Consider the following 24841-nt stretch of genomic DNA (forward strand, 5'->3'; position numbering starts at 1 on the left):
TAGAAATGCTACTATGTGATCTGGCAAAATGGAGCCATAAAATCACCTCATTTAGACAAAAACATGTCCAATACTTGCAGGCTCATGGCTAATTGTTCTGGTTCTGATGGCTTGTTTCTGACCCAGTAGAGTAATTCAGCAGAACACAGGGAGGAGGCAGAGGAACTCCATTTGTTCTCTCAGATTATCTCATGTTAGGACATAGAGAAAGTTACATTAAAACTTTTTTAAAGTTTCCTCCTCAGTACCGCGTAGCGATGGTCCAACAAAGAATTATTGTGATGATTAATCAGGTTAAAAATTGGCTCATTCTGAAGATTTTTAACCATTTACACCTTTTTTATACAGTTTTATACATTAAAAGATACAAAAATAAACAGATAATTAAATCACTTGTTAGAATATATTTACAAAGTTTTTTCCATCTATTTTTAAACTTTCTAACTTCTTTTCTGCAGTTCCAGGGTGAGTCTTTCTTCATGACTCTTTAAGGAATGAGAAGCTCAGCTCAATGTTTTTATCCAACCTTGTTATTAATCAGTGAAATAAGTTGGAGGAGAGACGTTTGGTTCCTGTTGCAGCTCAGTGTTAATCTGGTTAATCTGAGAGATGAGCTCCAGTCTAACACTGCAGTGAGGATTAAAACCGGCCAGACAAGGTGAGGGACGGAGGAGAGGTCACCATCAGGAAGTTTGAACCTCTGCAACAAACTGCATTTTAATCACAACCAGCTGCTGATTTTACTGGGTTTTGCTTTTTCCACTTAAATCCTTTATTTTCCGGTTTGGGTTGAATCAGGTGTGGCCCACGTTGGCGCTGTGGCGGGTCATATCCATGTTGGTTTATTCACTAAAAACAGGTTTACTTTTTGTTATCAGATTTAAATGTAAAATATAGCAGAGATGCAGCGATCAGACCTTTTCTGTCCAACACTGATCTCCAGTTTTCATTCTGCTCTGATCTTCCAGTTCCTGGGATTTTTCCTCCAAAGAGAAAAATGTTCTGCAGGTTCTGAGTTTCAGGTAGAAGTTCTGAATGAAACAGAAAATATGAAGATTTTCCCACTTCATGCTTCAAAGCTGTAACCTCTGACCTTCATGGGATGGGAATGTTTTACTTTAAATCAGGACTTTCTGAAAGGCAGAGTTGATGAAAAAATCTTTTTAATGCAAATATTTAAATTTGAACAGGAAAAGAACAGAATGAGCAGCAAATGAACCAAATGCAGAAGAAAAATGTTTTTATTTTAAACACATGAAGAAAAACTGCAGCAAATTTACAAAAGGAAGATTTAATATTCAAATCTGACATGTTGAGAAAAATAGGAGCCGATAGAAACAGAAAATGATCAGTGATTGAGAAAAACTGATCAACATTTCAATGAAATCTGATGAATGAAAGGAAAAAATAAGAGAAACAACATCTTGATATTTAGTGTGAAGCTTTGACTGGAAACAAACAGGAAAACATGAGGATCCTGGAATCATCCTGGAATAATCCTGGAATAATCCCAGCTTCCATATTTAAAGGACTGGAAGAAGAAAAAGTTTCCAAGGACTCAATCAGAATTGTTTCACCAAGAAATAGATTGTAGAGACTGAACTATCTGTTCAACAGTGAGAGAGTTTCTCTGACAGGAGGAAAATCTTTAGACTCTTTAGACTCAACTCAGCACAGAAACACTGAGGAACCAGAACTGGGCCAGAACCAGAATCCAGGAATCAGAGGTTCAGTGAATGTGGTGTTGAAGGTGTGGAGGAGGATCAGTGAGTCAGAGGAAACTCTGTAGAAGGACAGAATGCCAGCAGAACAGTCCACATACACTGCTACTCTGTTAGAGACAGAGGAGGAGGAGAGACGAGTTTCTCTGTTATTGTGAAAGACAGAGTAACCACCATCAGAGCATCTCAGACTCCAGGAATGATCATTCAATCCAAACCGACAGTCTCCACTGCCTCCTTTCCTCCTGATTCTTCTGTAACTCACTGATATATCAACATATCCTCTCCACTCGACCTCCCAGTAACAGCGACCAGTCAGACCAGTTCTACACAGCAGCTGAGGACAGTAATCAAATCTGTCTGGATGATCAGGATATGACTGAAGCTCCTCCTCACATGTCACCTTCCTGTTGTCTTCAGACAGTTTGAGTTCTCTGCTCACTGTGTTTGTGTCGATGGTGAGTTGACAGGAATCTGATGGAGAGAACAAACACAATCCAGCTGCAGTTATTGATCATTTATTGACACTTTGATGATGACTCCTGAATGAGTGATGTGACAGTTTGAAGATGGTTGAATGTGAGCTGCTTTGTTGTCATGAATCAGATGAAAAACACACTTACACTTCCTCAGACCTGGTGTCAAGAATGGGACTCCAGCAGGCTCCACCCTGAAAGGAGGAGGGGGGTCAGACCATCAGTCTCTTTCAGCAGCAAACATGGACATTACATGTCTCTCAGACACACATTGTCCTCCACTGAGACAGGAACAGTCCAACATTTGGATTGCAAACTGCAGTGGATGTAGGAAGGACAGTTGGTGCTGCTGCAGCAAAACTCATTTCTCCAAACAGAGGATAAGCTCCAACAGAGAGGAGAAAGGAAATCCCTCAGTAACAACCTGAAGAAACTCACTGAAGCCTAAAAGGACATCAGGAAACTAAGGAAACATTTCTGGAAGCTCAACCTGATTTAATAATCAGCATTAAAATACAATCAATCTAAACTCTGACACAACACCTGGATACCTGTTCCATCCACACTCCCACACAAAGATGAAGAAATGAAACACTAAACAGCCCTGCTGCTGAAAACCTGCTGTGGCCTCACTGTAATATCCAGAAATACAAACATTAAAAAGGAGAAGCTGCATCACATTCAACAAAGAGTTCAACAAGAATCAAAGATTTGATCTCTGAGCTCAGACTCACAAACCAGGGAGAGGCTTCCATCATCACACACCTCTGACAAACACCTCCAACCTGTCAGCACTTCCTCTACCAACCAACACCACCAGGTGGCGCTGCTGCACACATTTACAATGAGACCAAGAAGAAGAAGCAGCATCCTGAATCCAGCAGCTGGCTTGTGAAAGTGTCCAAGGAGCATCTGGAACCAGAACCAGCAGATCTACTGATGATGTCACGCTCTGATGTCACTGATCAGGAGCTGCTGGACTTGTACATTTCCAGCATGGAGGACAGAGAAGATCTCAGCTCTGATGAGGAGCTGGCCTGCCTTCAAACTGATTCAGGGTCAAAGAAATATTTCCAGATGAAGTCAGACTAAAATGTTGGATTGTCCTGCTGTTGCAATCAGAGGCCAAGAAGAAGCTTCAAGTTCTTCTCCTGTTCTACGTTCCTGTCAGAAACTTCAGCTCCTCATGAGGAGAACAACTAAAGCCTGGAACAGACTGACACTAACATCCTGACATCTCATCCCTGAACAAAGCTTTGCAGCATCAAGGTGACTCTTAGCGCCATATATGGACAGATTTCCTCTAAAGGGGGCGGAGCCTGGATTGGAGGAACCAGCAGCAGCTTCCAGAAACAAACCTTGGGAACCTCTGGAGGAGAACATGGAGATGAGATTCCTGCTTTAATCAGTGGATTCATTGATAGAAAACATGACGACTGAAATATCTGAGAGCTGCAGCTCCATTTTCTACAGATCTGCTGGAACATCAGATAGAAATGAAGAATTTCATCATTTCACATCAAATCTGTTCATCTTCCACAGAAACAACTGAATTATTGACCTGAACTGGTTCTAAAGGTCTGGATGGTAAAAACATCCATTGTTTTTATGTCTCATTAGTTTCCAGAAAGAGTTGAAATGTTTCAGAAGCTTTTATCCAGCAGCTCAGTAAAGATCTCTCCTCTTTCCAACCTGATTTAGTCCATGAAGCAGAACATCTCTGCTGCTGCAGCAACAGGAGGAAACTTCTCCAGCTCTCAACTTCTACACTCTGACTGCTTGGAAACAGATCAGGGAGGAACAGCCTTTTCTCCAGGCTGCCTCCTCCTGACTCTAGCGCCACCTACTGGCTGTTCACCAGAGGAGGAGAAAGAACTCAAACAATGTACTGAAGTAAAAGTACAAATAAACAGACAAAAATGTTCTCTAGTAAAAGAACCACATTAACATTTTAATTGAGTAAAAGTAAGAAAGTACTGACTTTTATAAATACTTAAAGTATTAAAAGTACTTACTGACTGTTTTACCTAATGTCTAAAACAATATCATTAAGTGTACCGATCATATTTAATTTTAATACATCAGTAATGAGCCATTTAATGATCAATGCTGCAGATAAATCATGTTTTATTGTGTTTACTCTCTGTGACACTTTAGATTTAGATTTGTGATTCTATGCATCAGAATATCAGGATGACCTGCGTCTCTCTAGCAGTCCTTAACTACAGTCATTTTCAATAAATTAGAATATTTATGAAAAGTACTTCAGTAACTCGGCTCACAAGTTAAACACATCATACAGATTAATTCCCCACAAACTGTTTTAAAACTTTTATTTGTTACTGATGATGATTTCTTGCTTACACTTAATGAAAACATGACATTTCTGATCAGATTACAGATCAATAAAAACAATTAATGCAGAAATGTGGGTCTAATGAAAAACATGTTTAATATCTGCTGAAGTTTTTTTAAAACCTGACAAACGAGCCTCATGGGAACCAATATTCTAATTTATTGAATATGATTGTAAATGTAAATTTGAGATGGAGATTATTCACATTAATTCAGTAACCAGGATGTGGAGGAGTTTAACGTTACTGGGACATTCATGGCAGGAGACGCTGCGCTCCATGCGCCCCGACCGCAGTAATCAATATTACTGCCAGTTCAGCTGCTTACAACTATTTAATTGTTTTATTTATTGCAGTCGATTTAAACTAGAAGCTTGGTAAGATTACATAAAACTTCTCTAACCTAAATCAGTTTAACAACCAAAACTCAGACAGCGTTTAGCAGCTTAACTTTCCTCGATATGTTTTTCAGATTTGATGGTGAATTTTTGAAAGCTAGCAGTTCATGATATCAGGGAGGCAAAGGCGGCACCAGAATCATTGATTACTTTCAAACTAACCAACAAATCAAAAAGCGCAAAGCGACTTGGATGTAACTTGTAACGCAACGCTTTATAGAAATGTAGTGAAGTAGAAAGTACAGATACTGTAAAATGTAGTGGAGTAAAAGTTCCCACCATTAAATCTACTTACGTACAGAAACATGAAAAATGTCCTTAAGTTCAGTAACAAAGTTCTTGTCCCAACAACCAGGATCAGGTGAAGGACCTCTGCAGTCCCATGATGCTTCCTCTCCCTCTTCTAAACCATCTGATGGGCTGATATCATCCCTCTACTTTATCAATAAAATGTTTTTCTTTCTCTTATTACGATTCCATTATTTATCCTAAATGTGACGTCAGAGTTGTGGATCTGGAATCTGATTGGTCGGATGGATATTTCCCTGGTTTTCCAACATGAAGGGTCTCTGCCTTTTTCCAAGACGTTGGGAATTTTTCCCAAACTTTATTGAACAATCCCAAAAGCTTTCCCAACTACTGAAAACCTAAACATATTAGTCTTTTCTTGGATCTGTCTAAAAGGTCTTATTATTGTTTTTTAATTTCTACCACAGTCAACAGAGCACAATTCTACTTTTTCACCATCATTCACTGCAATTATTCATTTCCTCTGGAAAACAAGGGATTTCCATTCTCTCCTGATTCCTTTCATTCTTTGGATCATTTTCCAGATGTCGCCCCCTGGTGGAGATCAAACTACTAAATGGATGAAACTGTTTAAATTCTCACTTTCTTTCTTTGCCTCATGAATAGTTTTCTTCACTTTTTATGTAATTTAATTTTTATTAAATCCTGAAAGTTGTGAGTTTTGTTTAAAATCTAAAGTTCTTTATTTTTCTCTCCCATAACTTTTAAACATCCATCTGACCAACATGGAGTTACTTTTCTTCTCATCTTTGCTTCTTGGGGCTGATTGGTCTGGAGCTCCATCAAATATTGTTTTAAAGTCCTTTCTGCCATCAGTAGATCATCAAGGAAATCTAACTGAACTTCTTTTATTAATTTAGTCAGAGTCCCTATTAAACTATTAAACCCATCCCACTCTTTAATTTTCCTTGTGAGCCGTTCTTAGTCTGGAGAATATTCCAGAAAACTGGGTAATGATCTCAGCCTCCAGATGAGGCATCTAAATATTTAATTATCAAATTAAACATTCAGCTTCAAACTAAATGTTTCCCAGCAGACTGACTAAAGACATTTCTCCCTCTTCCTCCTCTATCAGACCTTCTCTGCTCCTGCAGCAGGTTCCTCCATACCTGAGAGCTTCCAGTCTCCAGTGTGGATCCTTCAGTCCAGCCGACAGCAGCTTCACTCCTGAGTCTCCTGGATGATTGTAGCTCAGGTCCAACTCTTTCAGATGGGAGGGGTTGGAGGTCAGAGCTGAGGCCAGAGAAGCACAGCCTTCCTCTGAGACCAAACAGCCTGATAAGCTGCAGACACACAATTCATCACATGATGAGAATATGAGAACATTGAGGTAGAACCCAAGGTCTGAACTGATGGATGGATGGATGGATGGATGGATTTGTAATATGTGGAATAAATAAGAAAGAGAAGCAACTGCTGGGATCTGTAATTATGTTTCTTTTTGCACCTAAGATGGTTTGCCAAGTGCCCAGAGTTACCTGAAATTTTCCAGGTTGCAGTTTGGACTCTTCAGTCCAGCAGAGAGAAGCTTCACTCCTGAATCCTGCAGCTTGTTGTTACTCAGGTCCAGTTCTCTGAGACTGGAGGACTGGGAGCTGAGAACTGAGGACAGAGCTTCACAGCTTCTCTCTGAGAGGTTACAGCCACTCAGTCTGAGGAGACAGAGAGAAAAATATGTTATTCAGCAAATCAGAAATATTTATTTCTTTATTTTCAGTCAAGAATTTTCTTCTTGGAAAGATTGAAATGACTTTTTACTTCACATATTTTTATGTTGACCTTTATTGTGAACTGGATCATTTTGTAGATGGTTCTCCTTGAAGGATTGAACAACAGACAACAAGGAGGCTGGCAAGAGAAATATTACAATCCACCATGAACTAAATGAATCCAGTGTCAGTTTTAACAGAAAGAGTCCAGTGGAAATCTAGGCTGAATATCAGCATCAGAGCTGGTTTGAGGGAAAACACCAGCTTCAAGCAAAGCAGAGAGAATCTCAGATTTCATCTTTCCCTTTTTTAACTTCTTGGATACAGAGATGGAAAACTGAGCAGCAACTGACAAAAGCTGTTCCTTTGAGCAACAAGCTAACTATTTAGCTTCAAACTAAATGTTTCCCAGCAGGGACTTCCGGTTATGGCGTCTTACTGAGCAGCTGCTGGGCTCTGAGCTCCGACCAATATATCCTGCATTTAGATATCTAGACCACTGCTAAGATATTTTTCTACGAGCAAACTCCCTGACCTCTGAAGCTAACCTCCTGGAAGCTATCCAAGCCTTGAAAACTCACTTTACCAGGCAACTACGGGAGATTATAACTTCAACTCCGTAATCTGAATATAAACTTTGGACTGATATTCCCAGCAAAGATGAGGATTTTCCACCGCGGTAAAAGCTTCCTCTTCCACATGCCAACGGAGGTGGAGAAATTTATACGGGAAACAAAACAAACTGACGGGTAACCACATTTACAAGCTAGATGGCGCCAGCGAGGTTTAATAAGGATCAATACTCCATTTGATCGGTGATCCTGGACAATACACATTTCCACTAAGTCTCCCCCTCTTAGCGGTGGGGAATAAGTTTTAGATACCATGGTCGGGGTTCGCAGTTTAAGGTTGAGGTGCGAGTTGTTTAAGTAAATGTTTTTTCTGCTCCTGTTGTTCTAGTCTTACTTCTATAGAAGAACTGGCAACAAATTACCATTTGAAGAAGGACCTAATATCCTGCTTTTATAACATCATCAGAGACAGAACCCCAGACATCCTCACAACACAAAACACTGGCCTGGTGTGAAGACTTGAAACTAGGCCTGTCACGATAGTAAATTTTGCTCAACAATTAATTGTCTCAAAAATTATTGCGATAAACGATAATATTGTTTGAAGACCTTTTTACACTGATTTAATGGAAATTACGTAATAATGCATGTGATTTCCTGCCAAAGATACACTTTATTTTCAAAAGAACACTAAACACTAGAGCTGATAAACAAAATAAACAAAACAACCAAAAACAAAAATAAAATGGATTCTCAGTCTCCATTAACAAAAAACTCACTTGAAAAAAAAAACTAAACAACATAAAGCCAAAGTGGAAATAAATACTGCATTCAACCAAAAGAGGGCAGATTATTATGTCTGCATACTACAGTATGTTGCCCTTCAGTAATAATTAGATTTAAATAGAAAAGATGGGCACATCGACTACATGATGCAATAGTTCACACTACACGATTTTTTGCTCCTATTTTTCCCCTTACAACAATCTTAGCACGTTGGTCTTTCTAAGATTGTGTGGTGTGTTACGGTAGATCGTCGTTGCCGCGACTGGGATCTTAACGCAGCCTGTTGAATGTGACAGGCAGCCAATCAGAAAGAGTGGATTCTCCTCGTGCTTTCTGATGGGAAATAACTGAGGGGAATCCCAAACAGCTGACACGGCGCAACCCGAAGTCCAGCGGACATTGGAGATGATATGTGGAAACAACATTAATGTTTATTAAACATGCAAAGAATATAGAAATGACAAGAGGAGGAGTTGGAGCGAAATTGCTACCGCAGTTGATAAACCCGGTAACTTTTCAGCTGTTCTTCGTTAACGTGACGTAAATAGGTTATAATGATTTTCATTCAGTCAGGACTTTACGCTGACATTAGCCACATGCATTGCAGGTAGATTGTAGTAAAGCATTGATTAACGCCTGGTTTTAAAATTAGTTCACTGGACTTGTAGCCATTATTTTGTGCCCATTGTTGGACACCACATGGCAGGAACGAACCGATCGAACCGTTATACCTAGGATTTCTGTCGGCTAATGTGTGGTCTGTCAGGTTTTGAAAATGGGCCGACAATCGGCCGACAGCTGTAAGATCGTGTAGTGTCCTCTGGGCTTTACACTAAGGAAATGAGGAAGGGAGGAGTCAGTGGAGAGCACCGTTGAGCCTTTTGTCATTCAGTGTCATTAACAGAAAGAGAAAAAGGCCGGAAGAGACGATAATGCCGATAATTAAAATGACGTCGATAGTTTTAATTTATTGTACGATTAATTGATTTATCGTTTATCGTGACAGGCCTACTTGAAATGTAATATATCAGTAGAGGAATGGCAGAGGGCCTGTCTGAAGGCACAGACACAATCTATTAATACTCAATTTAAGTTAATCCAATACAAATGGTTGATGAGAACATATGTTACTCCAACATTACTAAATAAATTTAATTCCAACATTCTGGATACATGTGCTAAATGTGGAGATAAAGACAAATTGATTCACTGCCTTTGGGAATGTCCTGAGATTCAGAATATTTGGAAGGAGGTTTTGGATAAAATTTCACTTATCGTCGGTACCAAACTTAATCCCTGTCCTATTTGTGTATCTTAGGGATTTTTTCCCACTCAAACTCAAATAAGCAAGGTTGATCAAAAGTCCATAATTTACTGTTTGGTGCAGGACAAATATAGTACAGCCAGTCCTGGAAATCTGTAACCAGACCCCAATTAAAAACTTGGATGTGTAAATTATCAAGATCTCTTGCCTTGGAGAAGCTCACCTTTATGATTAAGGGTAAAAACTGTGTGTTCAAAAAGATATGGGAAAATTTTTTGCTATTTTTGGAAAATATAAATACTTATAATGATGATTGACTGAACATACTCTAGTTAATTTTGCTTATGTTTTTATTCTTATAGTGGCTATAAGTCTGTTATCCTCATGTTAATACCAAATTTACTCACTGGCTCGAAAAATGTAGGAAACTAAAACACTGATGTCAGGATGCCTAGAACCAGGGAGGAAGTTGCCATCACCTCATACCTAGCTTGTGGACTGAGATTAAATCTCGTGGACTAAGTCTCAACATAAACCCTGAGATAATAAACTTAAAGTACTCTGTCTCCCTGCAATCAACTGTTTGTCACCTTGAATGTTTAAGTTGTTAATGTGTTTTCTTTTGGTTTTGTTAGGGGTTTTGTGCACTTGTGAGTTACTTGTCTGTGTCTCTTTTGGAATGTAAAAGACAATAAACAGATTTTGGAAAGAAAAATGTTTCCCAGCAGACTGACTAAAGACATTTCTCCCTCTTCCTCCTCTATCAGACCTTCTCTGCTCCTGCAGCAGGTTCCTCCATACCTGAGAGCTTCCAGTCTCCAGTGTGGATCCTTCAGTCCAGCCGACAGCAGCTTCACTCCTGAGTCTCCTGGATGTTTGTAGCTCAGGTCCAACTGTTTCAGATGGGAGGGGTTGGAGGTCAGAGCTGAGGCCAGAGAAGCACAGCCTTCCTCTGAGACCAAACAGCCTGATAAGCTGCAGACACACAATTCATCACATGATGAGAATATGAGAACATTGAGGTAGAACCCAAGGTCTGGACTGATCGCTGGTGGATGGATGGATGGATCTGTAATAATGTTTCTTTTTGCTCCTAAGATGCAGCAATTTGTCAAGTGCCCAGAGTTACCTGAGAGTTTCCAGGTTGCAGTTTGGACTCTTCAGTCCAGCAGAGAGAAGCTTCACTCCTGAATCCTGCAGGTTGTTGTTACTCAGGTCCAGTTCTCTGACACTGGAGGACTGGGAGCTGAGAACTGAGGACAGAGCTTCACAGCTTCTCTCTGAGAGGTTACAGCCACTCAGTCTGAGGAGACAGAGAGAAAAATCTGTTATTAAACAATTCTTCAAAATGTGTCTTTTTTCCAGTCAACAATGTTCCTCTTTACTGATTTAAGGGACTGTTTTATATATAATTATGTTGCCTTTTGTTGTGAACTGGTTCAGTCTATAGATGGGCCTCCAGCCATGAAGGACTGAACTAAAGGCAACAAGGAGGCTGGCAAGAGAAATATTAAATTCCTCTATGAACTAAATTAATCCCATGTCAGTTTTAACAGAAAGAGTCCAATGAAGCCTGAGAATCAAGGCTGGGCTGAAGAACAGCATCAGGCTTAGTTTGAGGATCAGCATCAGAGCTGGTTTGAGGGAAAACACCAGCTTGAATCAAAGCAGAGCAAATCTGGAATTTCATCTTTCCATTTTTTAACTGTTGGATACAGAGATGGAAAACTGAGCAGCAACTGACAAACTATTTTGAACAAAAATTACAAAACTAATGTGGGAAATAATAGAAACAAATAGAAACAAATTTGTTCCTAAAACAATCCAAAAATAAGCACTAGCCAAACATTAAATACAGGGAAATTTAACCCAGTATTTAAATTAAAGAGTTCTGAAAACACCCCACCAACCTGACACTAAAGGTTACTAAACACATGGAAAACACACTTTCAGAAGTCACCACAATTAAAACTGCATTCATAAATATCACAACATTGAACGGCCCTCCAAATATGTTTTAGACATTTTGTTGGAATAGGATGGGCCACCAATATGTTACGATCCTCATGTCATCACACAGAACTCACAAAATACAAAGTCCAGACCAGATGATGTTTTTAACAAAGAGGTTTTATTAAACCTAAGTCTGGACACAAAGTGGTTCTGGCAGTCTTGGTAAAATAAAAGAGTGAGAGAACGAACAAATAAGGCAGTAGTTGGCCGTCGGATTCAGGCCGCTGTGGGGCTCATACTGATTCTAATCTAACGTTCATAATAGTTATCTCTTCTTTCATTTCTAATTATTTATTATTCTTTCAGTTGCTATATTTAAATTCAAATTAAAAAACAGCTTATTGAGCCCAATGCAAAATTACATCTTTCAACTTGTCATGATTTGAGTTTTTCTGTGTTTTTTTGAGTTTCTGTGTCCTTTGAGTCTCCATGCTGTCCTGTCCTCCCCTTGATTGTTCCCAGGTATGTCTCGTTCCCTGATTACCTTCTGTGTATTTAATGTCACCTGTGTCTTTGTGTCTGTCGGATCCTCATCGATTATGTCTAGTCAAGCTGTGTTTTCTGACCAGTTGCTACCAGTAGAGATCCTTAACCTTCTGCTCTCAATTAGTGCTGCCTGGATTATCAGACTTTTGTGTTTCTGGATTATTCCTTAAAATCATAATTTCATCTCAACCTGGGTCTACAGCGTCCTGCCTCACCACCTTACACCACACTCCCTGATACATCTCATATCAATTCAAATTCTTCAAAGTGCTATTTTAGATTGTGATGGCTGTTAGATTAAAAGATCTCCTGTGGTCTGTATAACAATGAATTTCTCAAACCTTCTAACTGTTGTCAAGAAAACTGGCATAAGGGTATGAGATCTTTCCAGGCACACGCAGAAAAAGGTGCATAATGGCTTGGAAGAAATAAAGTAATCTTGTGGTTTGATTAAAAGTTAATTAAGTTGAATATGTCTGAATAACATGAGTATAAGTAATCACTCAATAACTTTCTGCAAAGAATCTCTGATTAATGATCTGTAATGATTTAACTATGTAGGGATTATGTTTAATGATTAATAATAAGAGAAAGATGTGATTTATTGTCAATGAATATGAAGTTGTGATCATTTGAAATCAATCCAAACAGGTTTAACAACGGGTTGAATGTGTTTAATGAGTTATAATAAATAATAGTGAGTTATAGAAAAGAGAGGAATGCAGTACAGCCCTGAAAACAGGAAATGTCGCAAGCAGTTCTGAACAGATGGCCAGGGCGCACAGGATGGGTGGTGCGGTGAGTTTGGCTGAGGCAACGGGGAATGGGGAAGTACGGGAACTTCCACTACGGTCAGCAAAAACAGGTTGGGAAATGTGGGGACTTTTTCATGAGACACAGCAGATGTGAAGAAAGTCACGTAGACCAAACCCCCCATACACACACATGGTGGAGAAATGTATAAAAACGGGCTGAAAAGAGGAACCAGTTGTTCCCAGTCCGGCGGCGCAGAAGAAGAGACAACCTGCAGGAGCAGATTGAGCTACGGACCGCACTTCAGAACCACGGGGGAGCTCGGACTTCACACCGCTAAGAAAGGACTGGGTCCCATCGCCCCATCTCTGGTTCTTTATTCGACCGGTGGTCTCGTCTCGACCCAGCAATTTCAAACTCTGCAACAAGACTTGGAGGAAGGACAAAGGTCCCTCAGGGATGAGGAACTGGGTTTTGCAAAAGGATTCGGACCCGTTCTGCTTTGTTTCCTTTCTAAGGAGGATTTTTCCACACAAGGCAAAGACCTCAACCAAGGATGCTAGACATTCCTGTTGCCAAAAGATCCACCATCGTCTGGGTATGAGTTGAATCTGCTCCTTGAAATTCCATTTCAGAACGTGCGACTTAAGTTAGGGAAAGGAGACAGGGTAGTATGATTGTACATGTAAATTTTATTACACTGTTTTTGAATTATATACGATTGATTATTGATTTGTATGTCGCATATCCCTGCTTAAGCTTGCTTAATAAATTTATACTATAAAATTCTAATGAGGTTGGTGGACATTGGAATTAATAGAGTCATTTAATCTTTGTCCAGTTCTTTTAATTAAGGTAAAACTAATGTACATGATTCCAGTAAATAGGAGGCTTCATAATTTCCTTTGGTGAGATTAAATAATGACCCTGGGACTTACATCTAAGTCACTAAATATAATCTAGCCGGTTCCAAGTGCAAGTTATGATTTAGAAAGTGGGCTACCGTTAACAGAAGTGGTTATTGGAATTATGCAGCTGCGAGGGCTACTCAGCTGATTGTTTCTTAACTGTAAAGGGTCATAACTTCTGGATTGGAGGTAGTTAGAGCTAGACGAATCACTTTCGCCACCAGTTTAAATAGATTATCTCTTATAGAGTACTTGTAGGGTAATACCCAGGTCTCAGAGATTTTCCGGACCTGTTAGACGGAGAACTGGTCAGTAGGCAGCCCTGTGAAGTAGTGAGGAGTGGGCGGGGCTGACTATTGCAGGATAACCTTCACTGTATAGTACAGGGGTCACCAACCATTTTGAGACTAGGAGCTACTTCACGGGTACAGAGTAACATGAAGGGCTACTGGTTTGATACAGACATAAATTTTCATGGCTCAGCCTTTATAACAATAGTATTTATACACCTATATATATATATATATATATATATATATATATATATATATATATATATATATATATATATATATATATATATATATATATATATGATTACATGCTTCCAGACCATGTTAATGTTAGGGACTAATGACAATAGTTATCAGTAATAATTTACCATGCAGATATGGTTAATTGCTATTATGTGATCAGAAGTTCTTAGTTTAGAGTTTTAAGTTTGATTCCTTTTGGAGTTTTTCTGTGTGACTCTAAATTACCCACAAGTGACTGAGAGTCTGGATTGTTGCAGCTGTAGTCACTGTGAGATTTTTCTTTAAATTAAAAAAAAGAATAGTTATTGTATATTTTTATTATCCAACCCTCTTTACTACTAACAAAATTGTGGAGAGAAGAAAAAAGATCTTTTGTGCCAAAACATCTTGTATGTAGTGCACATCAGTGTGAGTCTGTGGGGGTCAAAGGGCACGCCAAAGCCTAAATCTTATTGGTCAGTTTACTTTTTCTGTGAGCTAAAAAAGATGAGTGGAGTTTGAACCTCTCATAGTTCTAAGATCCTGAGCTTTTTACAGTGCGCAGTTCTGGCTGGTCGCTGATTTATTAGCTTTTTTTGTGGTTTTGCAAACTTAAAAGCTGACGGGTCACCCACTGGCTGACACCAGCAGATGTCGAAAAAAATGTCCGGCAGATCGGAAGGTACAAAACTATCACTGCACCTGCAAGAGCACAACCACCTCTCCAACGCGCATCACGTGTGCATCAGTTTCATGTTTCCACAGTTACTCTATCAGTCGAAACCTGATGCCCACGATTCTAAATACCTCTCATCTTGGTTCTTTCAGCCTGGAATTAATGAAAACCAACAACATTTATATGTTGCGACATAGCACGGTGAGCCACGTCTCAGTCAGACATCGATTATTATTATTATTATGTATTATTGAAATAACATTTACATAATATCTGAGAGCAGCAAATGGACAGAAATTTGGTATCACTTAGATTGAGAACATTTTACCTGAGAGTTTCCAGGTTGCAGTTTGGACTCTTCAGTCCAGCAGAGAGAAGCTTCACTCCTGAATCCTGCAGGTTGTTGTTACTCAGGTCCAGTTCTCTGAGACTGGAGGACTGTGAGCTGAGAACTGAGGACAGAGCTTCACAGCTTCTCTCTGAGAGGTTACAGCCACTCAGTCTGAGGAGACAGAGAGAAAAATCTCTTATTAAACAATTCATAAAAAAAAATATTTTACTTTCCAGTCATTTATGTTCTTTTTTGAAAGATTGAAGGAACAATCTTATTTTGCACACATTTATGTTGCCTTTTGTTGTGAATTGGTTTGGTCAATAGATGGGTCGCCATCTTTAAATGACTGATCTAAAAAGAACTAGGAGGCTGGCAACAAAACTTTTGAATTCCACAATAAAACTAAATTCATCCAGTCTCAGTTTTAGCAGAAAGAGTTTTGCTTCTTTAGTAATGCATAATAATGATGGTGTTGTTATGGTGATGATGTTACATATTAATAGACATTTTCCCCGATGTCTCCCTGTGGGCGACATCTGGGAGACAATGCATCAATAAATAAAATAAAACAACATGAAACAATATTTAGCACATCATTAAAAGTTTTCCCTTGATCAACAATAAATACAGTAACAATCTGTGTCCTTACAGAGCTTTGTTGGAGGCTTTAACCACTGGCAGCAGCCTCAGAAGAGCCTCCTCTGAAGCAAAGTATTTCTTCAGGTCAAACACATCCAGATCTTTTCCTGATGACACTAAGATGAAACCCAGAGCTGACCACTGAGCAGGAGACAGTTCATCTGTGGAGAGACTTCCTGAACTCAGAGACTGTTGGATCTCCTCCACTAGAGAACGATCATTCAGTTCATTCAGACAGTGGAAAAGATTGATGCTTTTCTCTGCAGACACATTCTCATTGATCTTCTCCTTGATGTACTGAACTGTTTCCTGATTGGTCTGTGAGCTACTTCCTGTCTTTGTCAGCAGACCTTGTAGGAGTTTCTCATTGGTCTGCAGTAAAAGGCCCAGGAGGAAGCGGAGGAACAAGTCCAGGTGTCCATTTGGACTCAGTAAGGCCTGGTCAACAGCTCTCTGATGGAGAACCTTTAGTTTAGGTTTATTAAATAATGAAGACTTCTGAGATCTTTCTTCCATCAGGTTGACCCCAGATTTGATGAAGGTCAGATGAACATAAAGAGCAGCCAGAAACTCCTGAACACTCAGATGGACGAAGCAGAACACCTTGTCCTGGTACAGACCTCTCTCCTCTTTAAAGATCTGTGTGAACACTCCTGAGTACACTGAGGCTGCTCTGATATTGATGCCACACTCTGTCAGGTCTGATTCATAGAAGATCAGGTTTCCTTTCTGCAGCTGATCAAAAGCCAGTTTTCCCAGAGACTTGATTATCTTCCTGCTCTCTGGACTCCAGTGTGGATCTGTTTCAGCTCCTCCATCATACTTGAGCTTCTTCATTTTGGTCTGAACCACCAGGAAGTGGATGTACATCTCAGTCAGGGTGCTGGGCAGCTCTCTTCCCTCTCTGGTCTCCAACACATCCTCCAGAACTGTAGCAGTGATCCAGCAGAAGACTGGGATGTGGCACATGATGTGGAGGCTTCGTGATGTCTTCATGTGGGAGATGATCCTGCTGGCCTGCTCCTTATCTCTGAATCTCTTCCTGAAGTACTCCTCCTTCTGTGGGTCATTGAACCCTCTGACCTCTGTTACCATGCCAACACACTGAGGAGGGATCTGATTGGCTGCTGCAGGTCGTGTGGTTATCCAGAGGAGAGCAGAGGGAAGCAGTTTCCCCCTGATGAGGTTTGTCAGCAGAACGTCCACTGAGGTGGACTCTGTAGCATCAGTCAGGATCTCCTTGTTGTGGAAGTCCAGAGGAAGTCGACTCTCATCTAGGCCATCAAAGATGAACAGAACCTGGAAGTGTTCAAAGCTGCAGATTTCTTTGGTTTCACTAAAGAAATGATGAACAAGTTCCACCAAGCTGAACTTTTTCTCTTTCAGCACATTCAGCTCTCTGAAGGTGAATGGAAATATGAACTGGATGATCTGGTGGGCTTTGTCTTCAGCCCAGTCCAGAGTGAACTTCTGTGTTAGGACTGTTTTCCCAATGCCAGCCACTCCCTTTGTCATCACTGTTCTGATTGGTTGATCTCTTCCAGGTGGGACTTTAAAGATATCTTCTTGTCTGATTGTTGTTTCTGGTCTGTGTGGTTTCCTGGATGCTGTTTCAATCTGTCTGACCTCATGTTCATCATTGACCTCTCCAGTGCCTCCCTCTGTGATGTAGAGCTCTGTGTAGATCTGGTTCAGAAGGGTTGGACTTCCTGCTTTAGCAATCCCCTCAAACACAGACTGGAACTTCTTCTTTAAACCAGATTTAAGTTGATGTTGACAAACTGCAGCAAGACGTTCTAAAATAAGACAAAAAGTAAAATCAAGAACTAGGTAAAATCAGATTCTCAAGATGTTTTGCATGAATGTGATTCCATCTCTTCAAATTTCAGTAAATGTGTGATTTTTTCATCAGGTTAAACTTTTGTAGAAATCCTCTTACTGCTCTCCAGACGGTCAGCCAGCTCCTCCTGCTTCATCCTCCTCAGGAAGTTCAGTGTGATCTTCATCACTGCCTCTCTGCTGCTCCTCCTCTGCTCTTCATCCTCACCTTCCAACACCTCAGCATCATCTCTCTGGCTCTCTGAGCATTCTGGGTCATTTGGACTCAGAATCGTATGGATCTTCTTCAGCTCGTTCTTCAGAAAAGTGACAATGTTGTCCTCCAGCATCTGGAACAGAATAATAGATGAAGGAAACATCAGACTGAAATCATGGAGCCAAACACCAGATGGCTGTTGGACAGACTGACAGTCCTCTGGTCTACAAAGTGCAGCATGGAGATGACTGTGAACAGAACGCTTGGAAAAGTTGTTCATATACAGACCATAAATATGGAGTCCAGCTGTGTTTGATGCTGCTGGGCAGACGGACAACTGTGAACCTCTGAGCTCTGCTGGTCCACTCTGTGGAGGAACCAGGAACAATTAGGAAGTCAGGAAATATTCATCCAGCAGTATTCAGAAATTAAATCACCAAGATTTTCACATTAAATGTACTTGAAGCAGAAAAACAGAGCATCATATGAACAAAATGGAGTGAAGTTAAAAAGAGGAAGATGAACTACAAGGATGAAGAGCAGTAACACCAAAATCACCTAGAAGACATTTTAAAAGGTTGATGCTGAACTTGGACTTCAAACAGTCCAAACTGTCATTAGATCTGATGCTTGTGGAGACAGTTTCCCAGAGCTTGGGGACAGTGGAAGTGAAGGCTCTGTCCACACAGGTCTTCAGGACAGTGTGGGACATCCATCAGGTTCTGATGACTAGATCTGAGGTGATGTGGATATGGAGGAGGTTTGAGATATGTGGGTGTGTGTCCATGTGGGGTCCTCTTTTTCTTTCAGCATTAATCTGTGTTTAATCCAAATATAAACCTAGAAATGCAATTGGTACAATAATGCTTTGTTATCATTCTTACATTAGTAGTTTTACTAAATTGTTTTTCATTTAAAGGTCTAGTGTTCTCACCACAGAGAGGAGGAATTTGTTAAACTGTGTGAAAGACAAAACTTGCTTTTTCCCTTAACCTTGAACATGTTTTCTGCAGCTGTTTCCCCCCCATCTACTATCAGAAATTTACATCTGCCTTTGTGTTTCTGTGTTAATGTTAATATTTGATTAAATAACGGGAAAAAACTTAAGTGATGTCACTTCCAGGGTGTTGAGGAAATTGGACTGAACCATTATTTATAAAAAGGAGGGATTGGCCTGCTGTTACAGGGTTAAACAAAACTGGAGGGACATGATTAAAAAGTGATATTTTATAAATAATTCATATATTTTTCTCATATTTCTTTTATTTAGATTAAAGTACACCTAAAAATGTTTAAAATGGTACAAATAAGTTGCAGTTACTGGTTAGTTTCATTTGTTTTATATTCAGTGAATAATTATCATTGGTCAGTGGGGACATGCTCATTTGGCTGACCTCTACGCTTCAACAAACCATCAAATCTTTCAAAACATAATTTGTAAAATATATTTGCATGTTATATTACCAAGACACATGGATATTTCCAATACTTGATTTTTGTCAAAAAATGTGGGTTGCATTATATGAAAATATAGAGAACTGACAGCAAAATTTGATTTTCATCAGTTAATCAATGGTCCCTCTCGTATCACCAAAAACAGTCAAACCTTAATAGATTTAACCTTTTCAAACAAACCTGGTCGAATCATAAAAACCTATAACTTAGTGTGCGGCTTATCCGACCACAACATCACTCTCATTGGAAGAAAATTACCTCGAAATCGTTTTGTCAGTCATTATAATACACAGAAACAGATTTTAATACAAATTCCAAGAAAGGATAGACCCAAATTTGAGGCTGAATTAGCAAGGGTTAATTGGGATGATGTCCTAAACCAGCATCAGGTAAATGATTGCTGTTATACATATATTTTCAATGTTTGTGATACTATGAATAAGTTTTTAAAAACTCAAATGAAGGGACGAAGAAAAATACAGCTGCCTTGGGTATCGGATGACATTCCGCAGTTAATGAAGATATTAATTAATTTAACTGAGTTAATTGAGATAAAGGAAATTCATTACTCTAATGTTCAAAAAGCTATCAATAGCTTAAGCAATTCTTACGCAAATAGATACTATGTTTAGATACTATGTTTTTAAAAAAATACAGCAATATTTTAGTAGAACCTTTAACTCACATAATTAATATTGTCATCAGAACAGGGCAATTTCCCAATGCCTGGAAAAAAGCTTTGGTGAAACCGATTTTTAAATCAGGAAGTCCCCATGAAATCAGTAACTACAGGCCAATAAGTTTTGTTCTGGTCATGTCAAAAGTGCTGGAGAAAATTATTCTAGAACAACTACTATTGTATTTAGAAAGTAACAATCTTCTGCATCCTCTTCAGTTTGGCTTCAGACGTAATCATCCTATAGAGACTGCTATAAGTCTGCTGCTTGAAAATGTTAAACAATCACTTGATAGGGGACAAATCACTGGTGCAGTTTTCCTGGACTTGAAGAGGCTTTTGATACGGTGAACCACAACTTACTGATCTCAAGGCTTTCATCATTTAATTTCTCAGAACGATCATTGTCTTGGTTTCAATCATACTTGAAATATCGTGAACAGTGTGTTGTCATCAATAATAGTAAATCTGTCTTCTGTAAAACAGTAACAGGGATTCCACAAGGAACTATCTTAGGTCCAGTCCTTTTTAGTCTGTATGTTAACAGTCTTCCTGATATTTGTCCTGAAGTTAACTTGCAAATGTTTGCTGATGACACTATTGTTTATACATCAGACAAGAACAGTATTGTAATCAGTGAAAAACTTCACAACAACCTGCAGAGATTATCATTATGGGTAAATGATTCTTGCTTAACTCTCAATACAAAGAAAACAAAATGTATTTGCTTTTCAATCAAGAAAACATCATTACAGTCCTTGAGTATTCAGATCAATGGGGACCCTATTGAGCAAGTATCACAAGAAAAATATTTAGGAATAATTCTGGATGCTCAGTTAAATTTTAGGAGCCATGTTGACAAAATCAGCAAAACTGTTAGATCAAATATAAACTGTTTTGAAATTATTAGAAATTGTTTAACACTTCACTGTGCAGAGATGTTTTCTTAACTCAATGATCCTCACATTTTTCCTATGGAGCTGCTGTCTGGTCTCAGACTAGTCAAACTAGACTCAAACCATTAGCAAGTCTCTGTAATCGGGCTTTGAAGGTTTTATATCAAAAGCCAATCAGATTCCATCATTGTCACATTTTGGCTAAATTCGGCATTTTGGACTTTTCTGATTTTATAAATTATGATCTTTTAAAATTGATTTTTAAGTGTTTAAATGGATATGCACCTACACCATTAAGTAATTGCATACAGAGACTGCAGGGCAACAGCAGATCTACTAGAGCAGCTTCAGATGGAAACTGTAAGGTTCCCTTTCGAAGAACCACGTTTGCTCAAAGTGCTCTGTCCATGAGAGGATCTGCAGTTTGGAACTCACTTCCTGTTGATTTAAAGTCTGTAACCAGTTTTAGTACGTTCAAGAAACAAACTAAACTCTGGTTATGTCAAAAACAGAACTGTACCCATTTTTGATGTTTCATGTTTCACTGTTTGTTTGTAGATGTCGTCAACATCAAGCTGTGCTATTTTAAATGATTATCATTTTAACTTTAGAGGTATTTTTTAAAAGCCCATCTAGGGACAAGTGCTGCGAATTAGCTGTTGCTATAGAGCTATGACGCAAACATGGGACTGCTGTTTTGTTCAGTTTGTTTATGTCGATGTGTGTCTGTCCCTATCAAATAAACTCAAATAAATAAATGAATAAAATAATTGAGATAAACCTGTGAGACACAAAATGCACCAAATTCAGAGAATGACCCAATAGCTTATGTATATTAGAAACCATCTGGTTCTGAAAGATATCCACATAAATTATTTATTTATCTTAACTGTGGAAATGGTTAATAATTCACTATGTTGGATGATGTTTGAACCACAGAGATGAAACTTTAATCATAAAATTAATTCATAAAAGCCTTTTTCTTTCAGCATTACTCTGTCTGGAAAATAAATTACATTTAGATTTAGAGAACAATCCAAATATCAATCTAGAAATTAAATTCACTTCTGCCTTTTGTGTTTGTGTGTTAAACTAATATTGGATGGTCATAATAACAGATATAAACTGAACAGTTACAGCAGTTAGAAACAGCTCACCTCTCTGATGGTGGAGATCCAGGAGATTTAAAGTTATAGGGAAGAAACATTGACCTGTCGCTCTTAAAGGACACACAGCTGGGTTCTGGTTCTGGTTCTGGTTTGAGTCTCTGATGGATCCTGACAGAAACATGATGATTAAAACTTAATCAGCAAAGAGGAGCAGCAGCAGCTTCATCATCACGTCTGTTCTGGCCTGATATAGTGAACGCTGTGTGAAAAGGGCTGTGGACAGTTAGAGATGGTGACCTCACCTCTGACCTTTGCTCTGGCTCTCATCTTCCCCACACAGAGTGGTTTTAGAGGGAGGGACTCCCTCCTCTCTGTCCTCACACTGATCCATGCTGCTGAATTCACATCAGCTCACACACACTTTCTACCTTCACCTGCAGAGGAAACACACATCATTCATCTGCACATCAACTCTGATCATCCTTTACATCATTAGAGCTGGAAAAAGATCAGCTGCTCCTCCTCTGATTGGCTCTTCTTCTCTGCTTCATATCAGTGTCAGGTGAATGCAGTCAGACAGCAGAGAGGCAGAGGAAGCTGCCATCAGCTGCTGCACTTCTACTATCAGTCCACTAGATGGAGACATGGAGCAACATTTACATTCACTGATTCAACCTGAACAGGAAGTATTTTAGTTAGTTAATAATTAAACTCTACAAGTGGATTATCTGCTCTATCAAAATCTGACTGAATCAAAGACATTTTAAGAATAATATTTCAATTTGAAACAAAACAGAAACTAAACTCTTTTGTTTGACATTAATGGTTGAGACTGGAGTTTGATTCCTGGAAATAAAATGATGAATGATTTTGTTTAGAGAATAAAATAAAGAAATATCAAGCTGTTCATCATGTTTTTCTTCCAATTCATCAATAATTTAATAATCCTGTAGATTAGCTTTCAAACAGCAGAGATGAAACTTTGAGCTGAATTTAAAAGGGAACATTTTCTCTAAATGTCAGAGAACCGAAACAAGTAGAAAAGTTTCTGTAGATAAACTTCAAGTAGAAAACAAAACAGACTTACAGTTTGTTCAAACTGTTCAAAGAGTTGAAGAAGAACATCTGAACAACAGACTGAGACCCAACAGAACCGCAGGAGAACCAGACTAATGCCACACCTGTACAGAGACACAACATAACTGGACTTTTACCTGACATAAACCACATGAGTTCAAAGTCAAAGTGTTATAAATGTTGCATAAGTGATTATTTGACAGCTCACCTGGTTTGTAGTTTCTTCTTTCAGAGCAGCAGAACCAGGAAGTAGAAGGTCTGCAGTGAAATCAGAGGCAGGTTGATAAATTTTCATGAGACAGGAGAGAAGTTCTGATGAAAATGTTTCATGATGGAGTCATGAGGAGAAATGAGCCCAGAGAAAAGAACAGCTGGTTGCTTCCTGCTGCTGTAACTGGTCAGAATATAATTACAAGCAGAAAATAATCAGAAACATTAAACTAAACTATAATTCTTAACATCACCACAGTACTGCAGCTAAAACCACACATTGTTCTAATGTAGATTATTCCTAAAGCTCCTATATAATCATTGATCATTATGTTAGTGTGGTGAGCAGAGTGAGGACAGTCTCTGTTTAAAACCAGGATCAGCTGAGGAGGTTCTGCTGATCCAGGTTGAAACCCTGATTTCATTTCAATCATCAACCTGAATTTAAAGTCAGAGTCAGATCAAGCAGCAGAGAGGTGGCAGCTTGTTCCAGACTCATTATTTACACATGCAGCTGTTTTCCAGCTGTTCTCCACAGCTGGAGGGAGGGGGGATGTTTGGGAGGAGAGAACCTGAACATTCAACCTCCAGGTTTCACAGCTGGATTCTGACCTCAGCAGCTGGAACAATGACACAGATGAAACCAGTGACTCCTGAAAAATGGGATGTTTGGATCTGAGCAGGTCTGCAGATTCCACTGACTGGGATTTATTCAGAAAATGTCTCAGAGCTGAGAAGAGCTGAGCTTCTTTAGACTGAATGCTGGGAAATCTGCCCTCCTCCCATTCAGTGATGTTCAGGTTCTGAACTTTAAAAACTAAAATCAGTTGGAAACATCAGGAATTTTGTCCACTAATAGTGATAATAATAAAACCAAACACTTCTGCTGTTAATTTAGTAAAGTCGCCATCTTGTATTTTAAAAATTGTTTTTCTTTTTAACAAATCAAACTGATTAGACTTATTATTTTGAAGCAACAACCATTAGTTTAATTTATTGATTATGTTATTGGCAAACTAATATAAACTTAAACTAATGTATGGAGGAACAAACATGCCTCAGTCAAGATAATCACCATTTATATCATAATTATCGCCATAACAACATAAGCTAACAAAGCTAACATCTTGTATTCCAGATATATAAAGATTGTAATTTTTAGATTAAAATATGTAGAAAATTATATATTTATGTCCAGTTTTATTTGCTATAACAGAGTTTTAGGGCCACACTAAGGAAAAATATACAAATAAAATTACAAAGTAAGTGTCTGTTTGGTGGGAATATTATTCTAAGTTAACATCTGCTGATCATGTTACATTAAATGCTTGTGAATCTCACCAACAGAACCTGTTTGGGTTCAACACACAAGGTAGGAAGTTGTTTTCCTGCAGCTGCTTGGGAACCAGACTGTCTCTCCATGTTTTGGATCCTTATCCTTGATATAAAACCTGCATGTTGACTCTGCCT

General features: G+C 38.9%; 1 protein-coding gene across 1 annotated transcript; it reads right to left on the minus strand.

The window, feature by feature from the left end:
* Positions 1 to 1668: 1668 nt before the first annotated feature.
* LOC116724913 (NACHT, LRR and PYD domains-containing protein 3-like) lies at positions 1669 to 22475 on the minus strand. Its single transcript, XM_032570706.1, has 10 exons — positions 22387 to 22475; positions 22141 to 22240; positions 18237 to 18305; positions 17853 to 18081; positions 15924 to 17709; positions 15269 to 15442; positions 10719 to 10892; positions 6368 to 6541; positions 2345 to 2391; positions 1669 to 2195 (listed from the first exon to the last, which is right to left on the minus strand). Exons 1-10 carry the CDS (start codon positions 22473 to 22475, stop codon positions 1669 to 1671), a joined length of 3369 nt encoding a protein of 1122 aa, XP_032426597.1.
* Between the last annotated feature and the right edge of the window lie 2366 nt (positions 22476 to 24841).

The sequence above is a fragment of the Xiphophorus hellerii genome, chromosome 8, assembly GCF_003331165.1.
Source record: "Xiphophorus hellerii strain 12219 chromosome 8, Xiphophorus_hellerii-4.1, whole genome shotgun sequence".
In the NCBI taxonomy this organism is placed as follows: Eukaryota; Metazoa; Chordata; class Actinopteri; order Cyprinodontiformes; family Poeciliidae; genus Xiphophorus; species Xiphophorus hellerii.

Excerpts from the sequence above, each read along its gene's own strand:
- LOC116724913 (XM_032570706.1), bottom strand. The coding sequence starts at position 22,475 with ATGGATCAGTGTGAGGACAGAGAGGAGGGAGTCCCTCCCTCTAAAACC. Across the intron at positions 15,443-15,923 it reads AAAGCCTCCAACAAAGCTCT|ACTGAGTGGCTGTAACCTCT; the intron begins GTAAGGACACAG and ends CTGTCTCCTCAG. Across the intron at positions 6,542-10,718 it reads TGCAACCTGGAAACTCTCAG|CTTATCAGGCTGTTTGGTCT; the intron begins GTAACTCTGGGC and ends GTGTGTCTGCAG.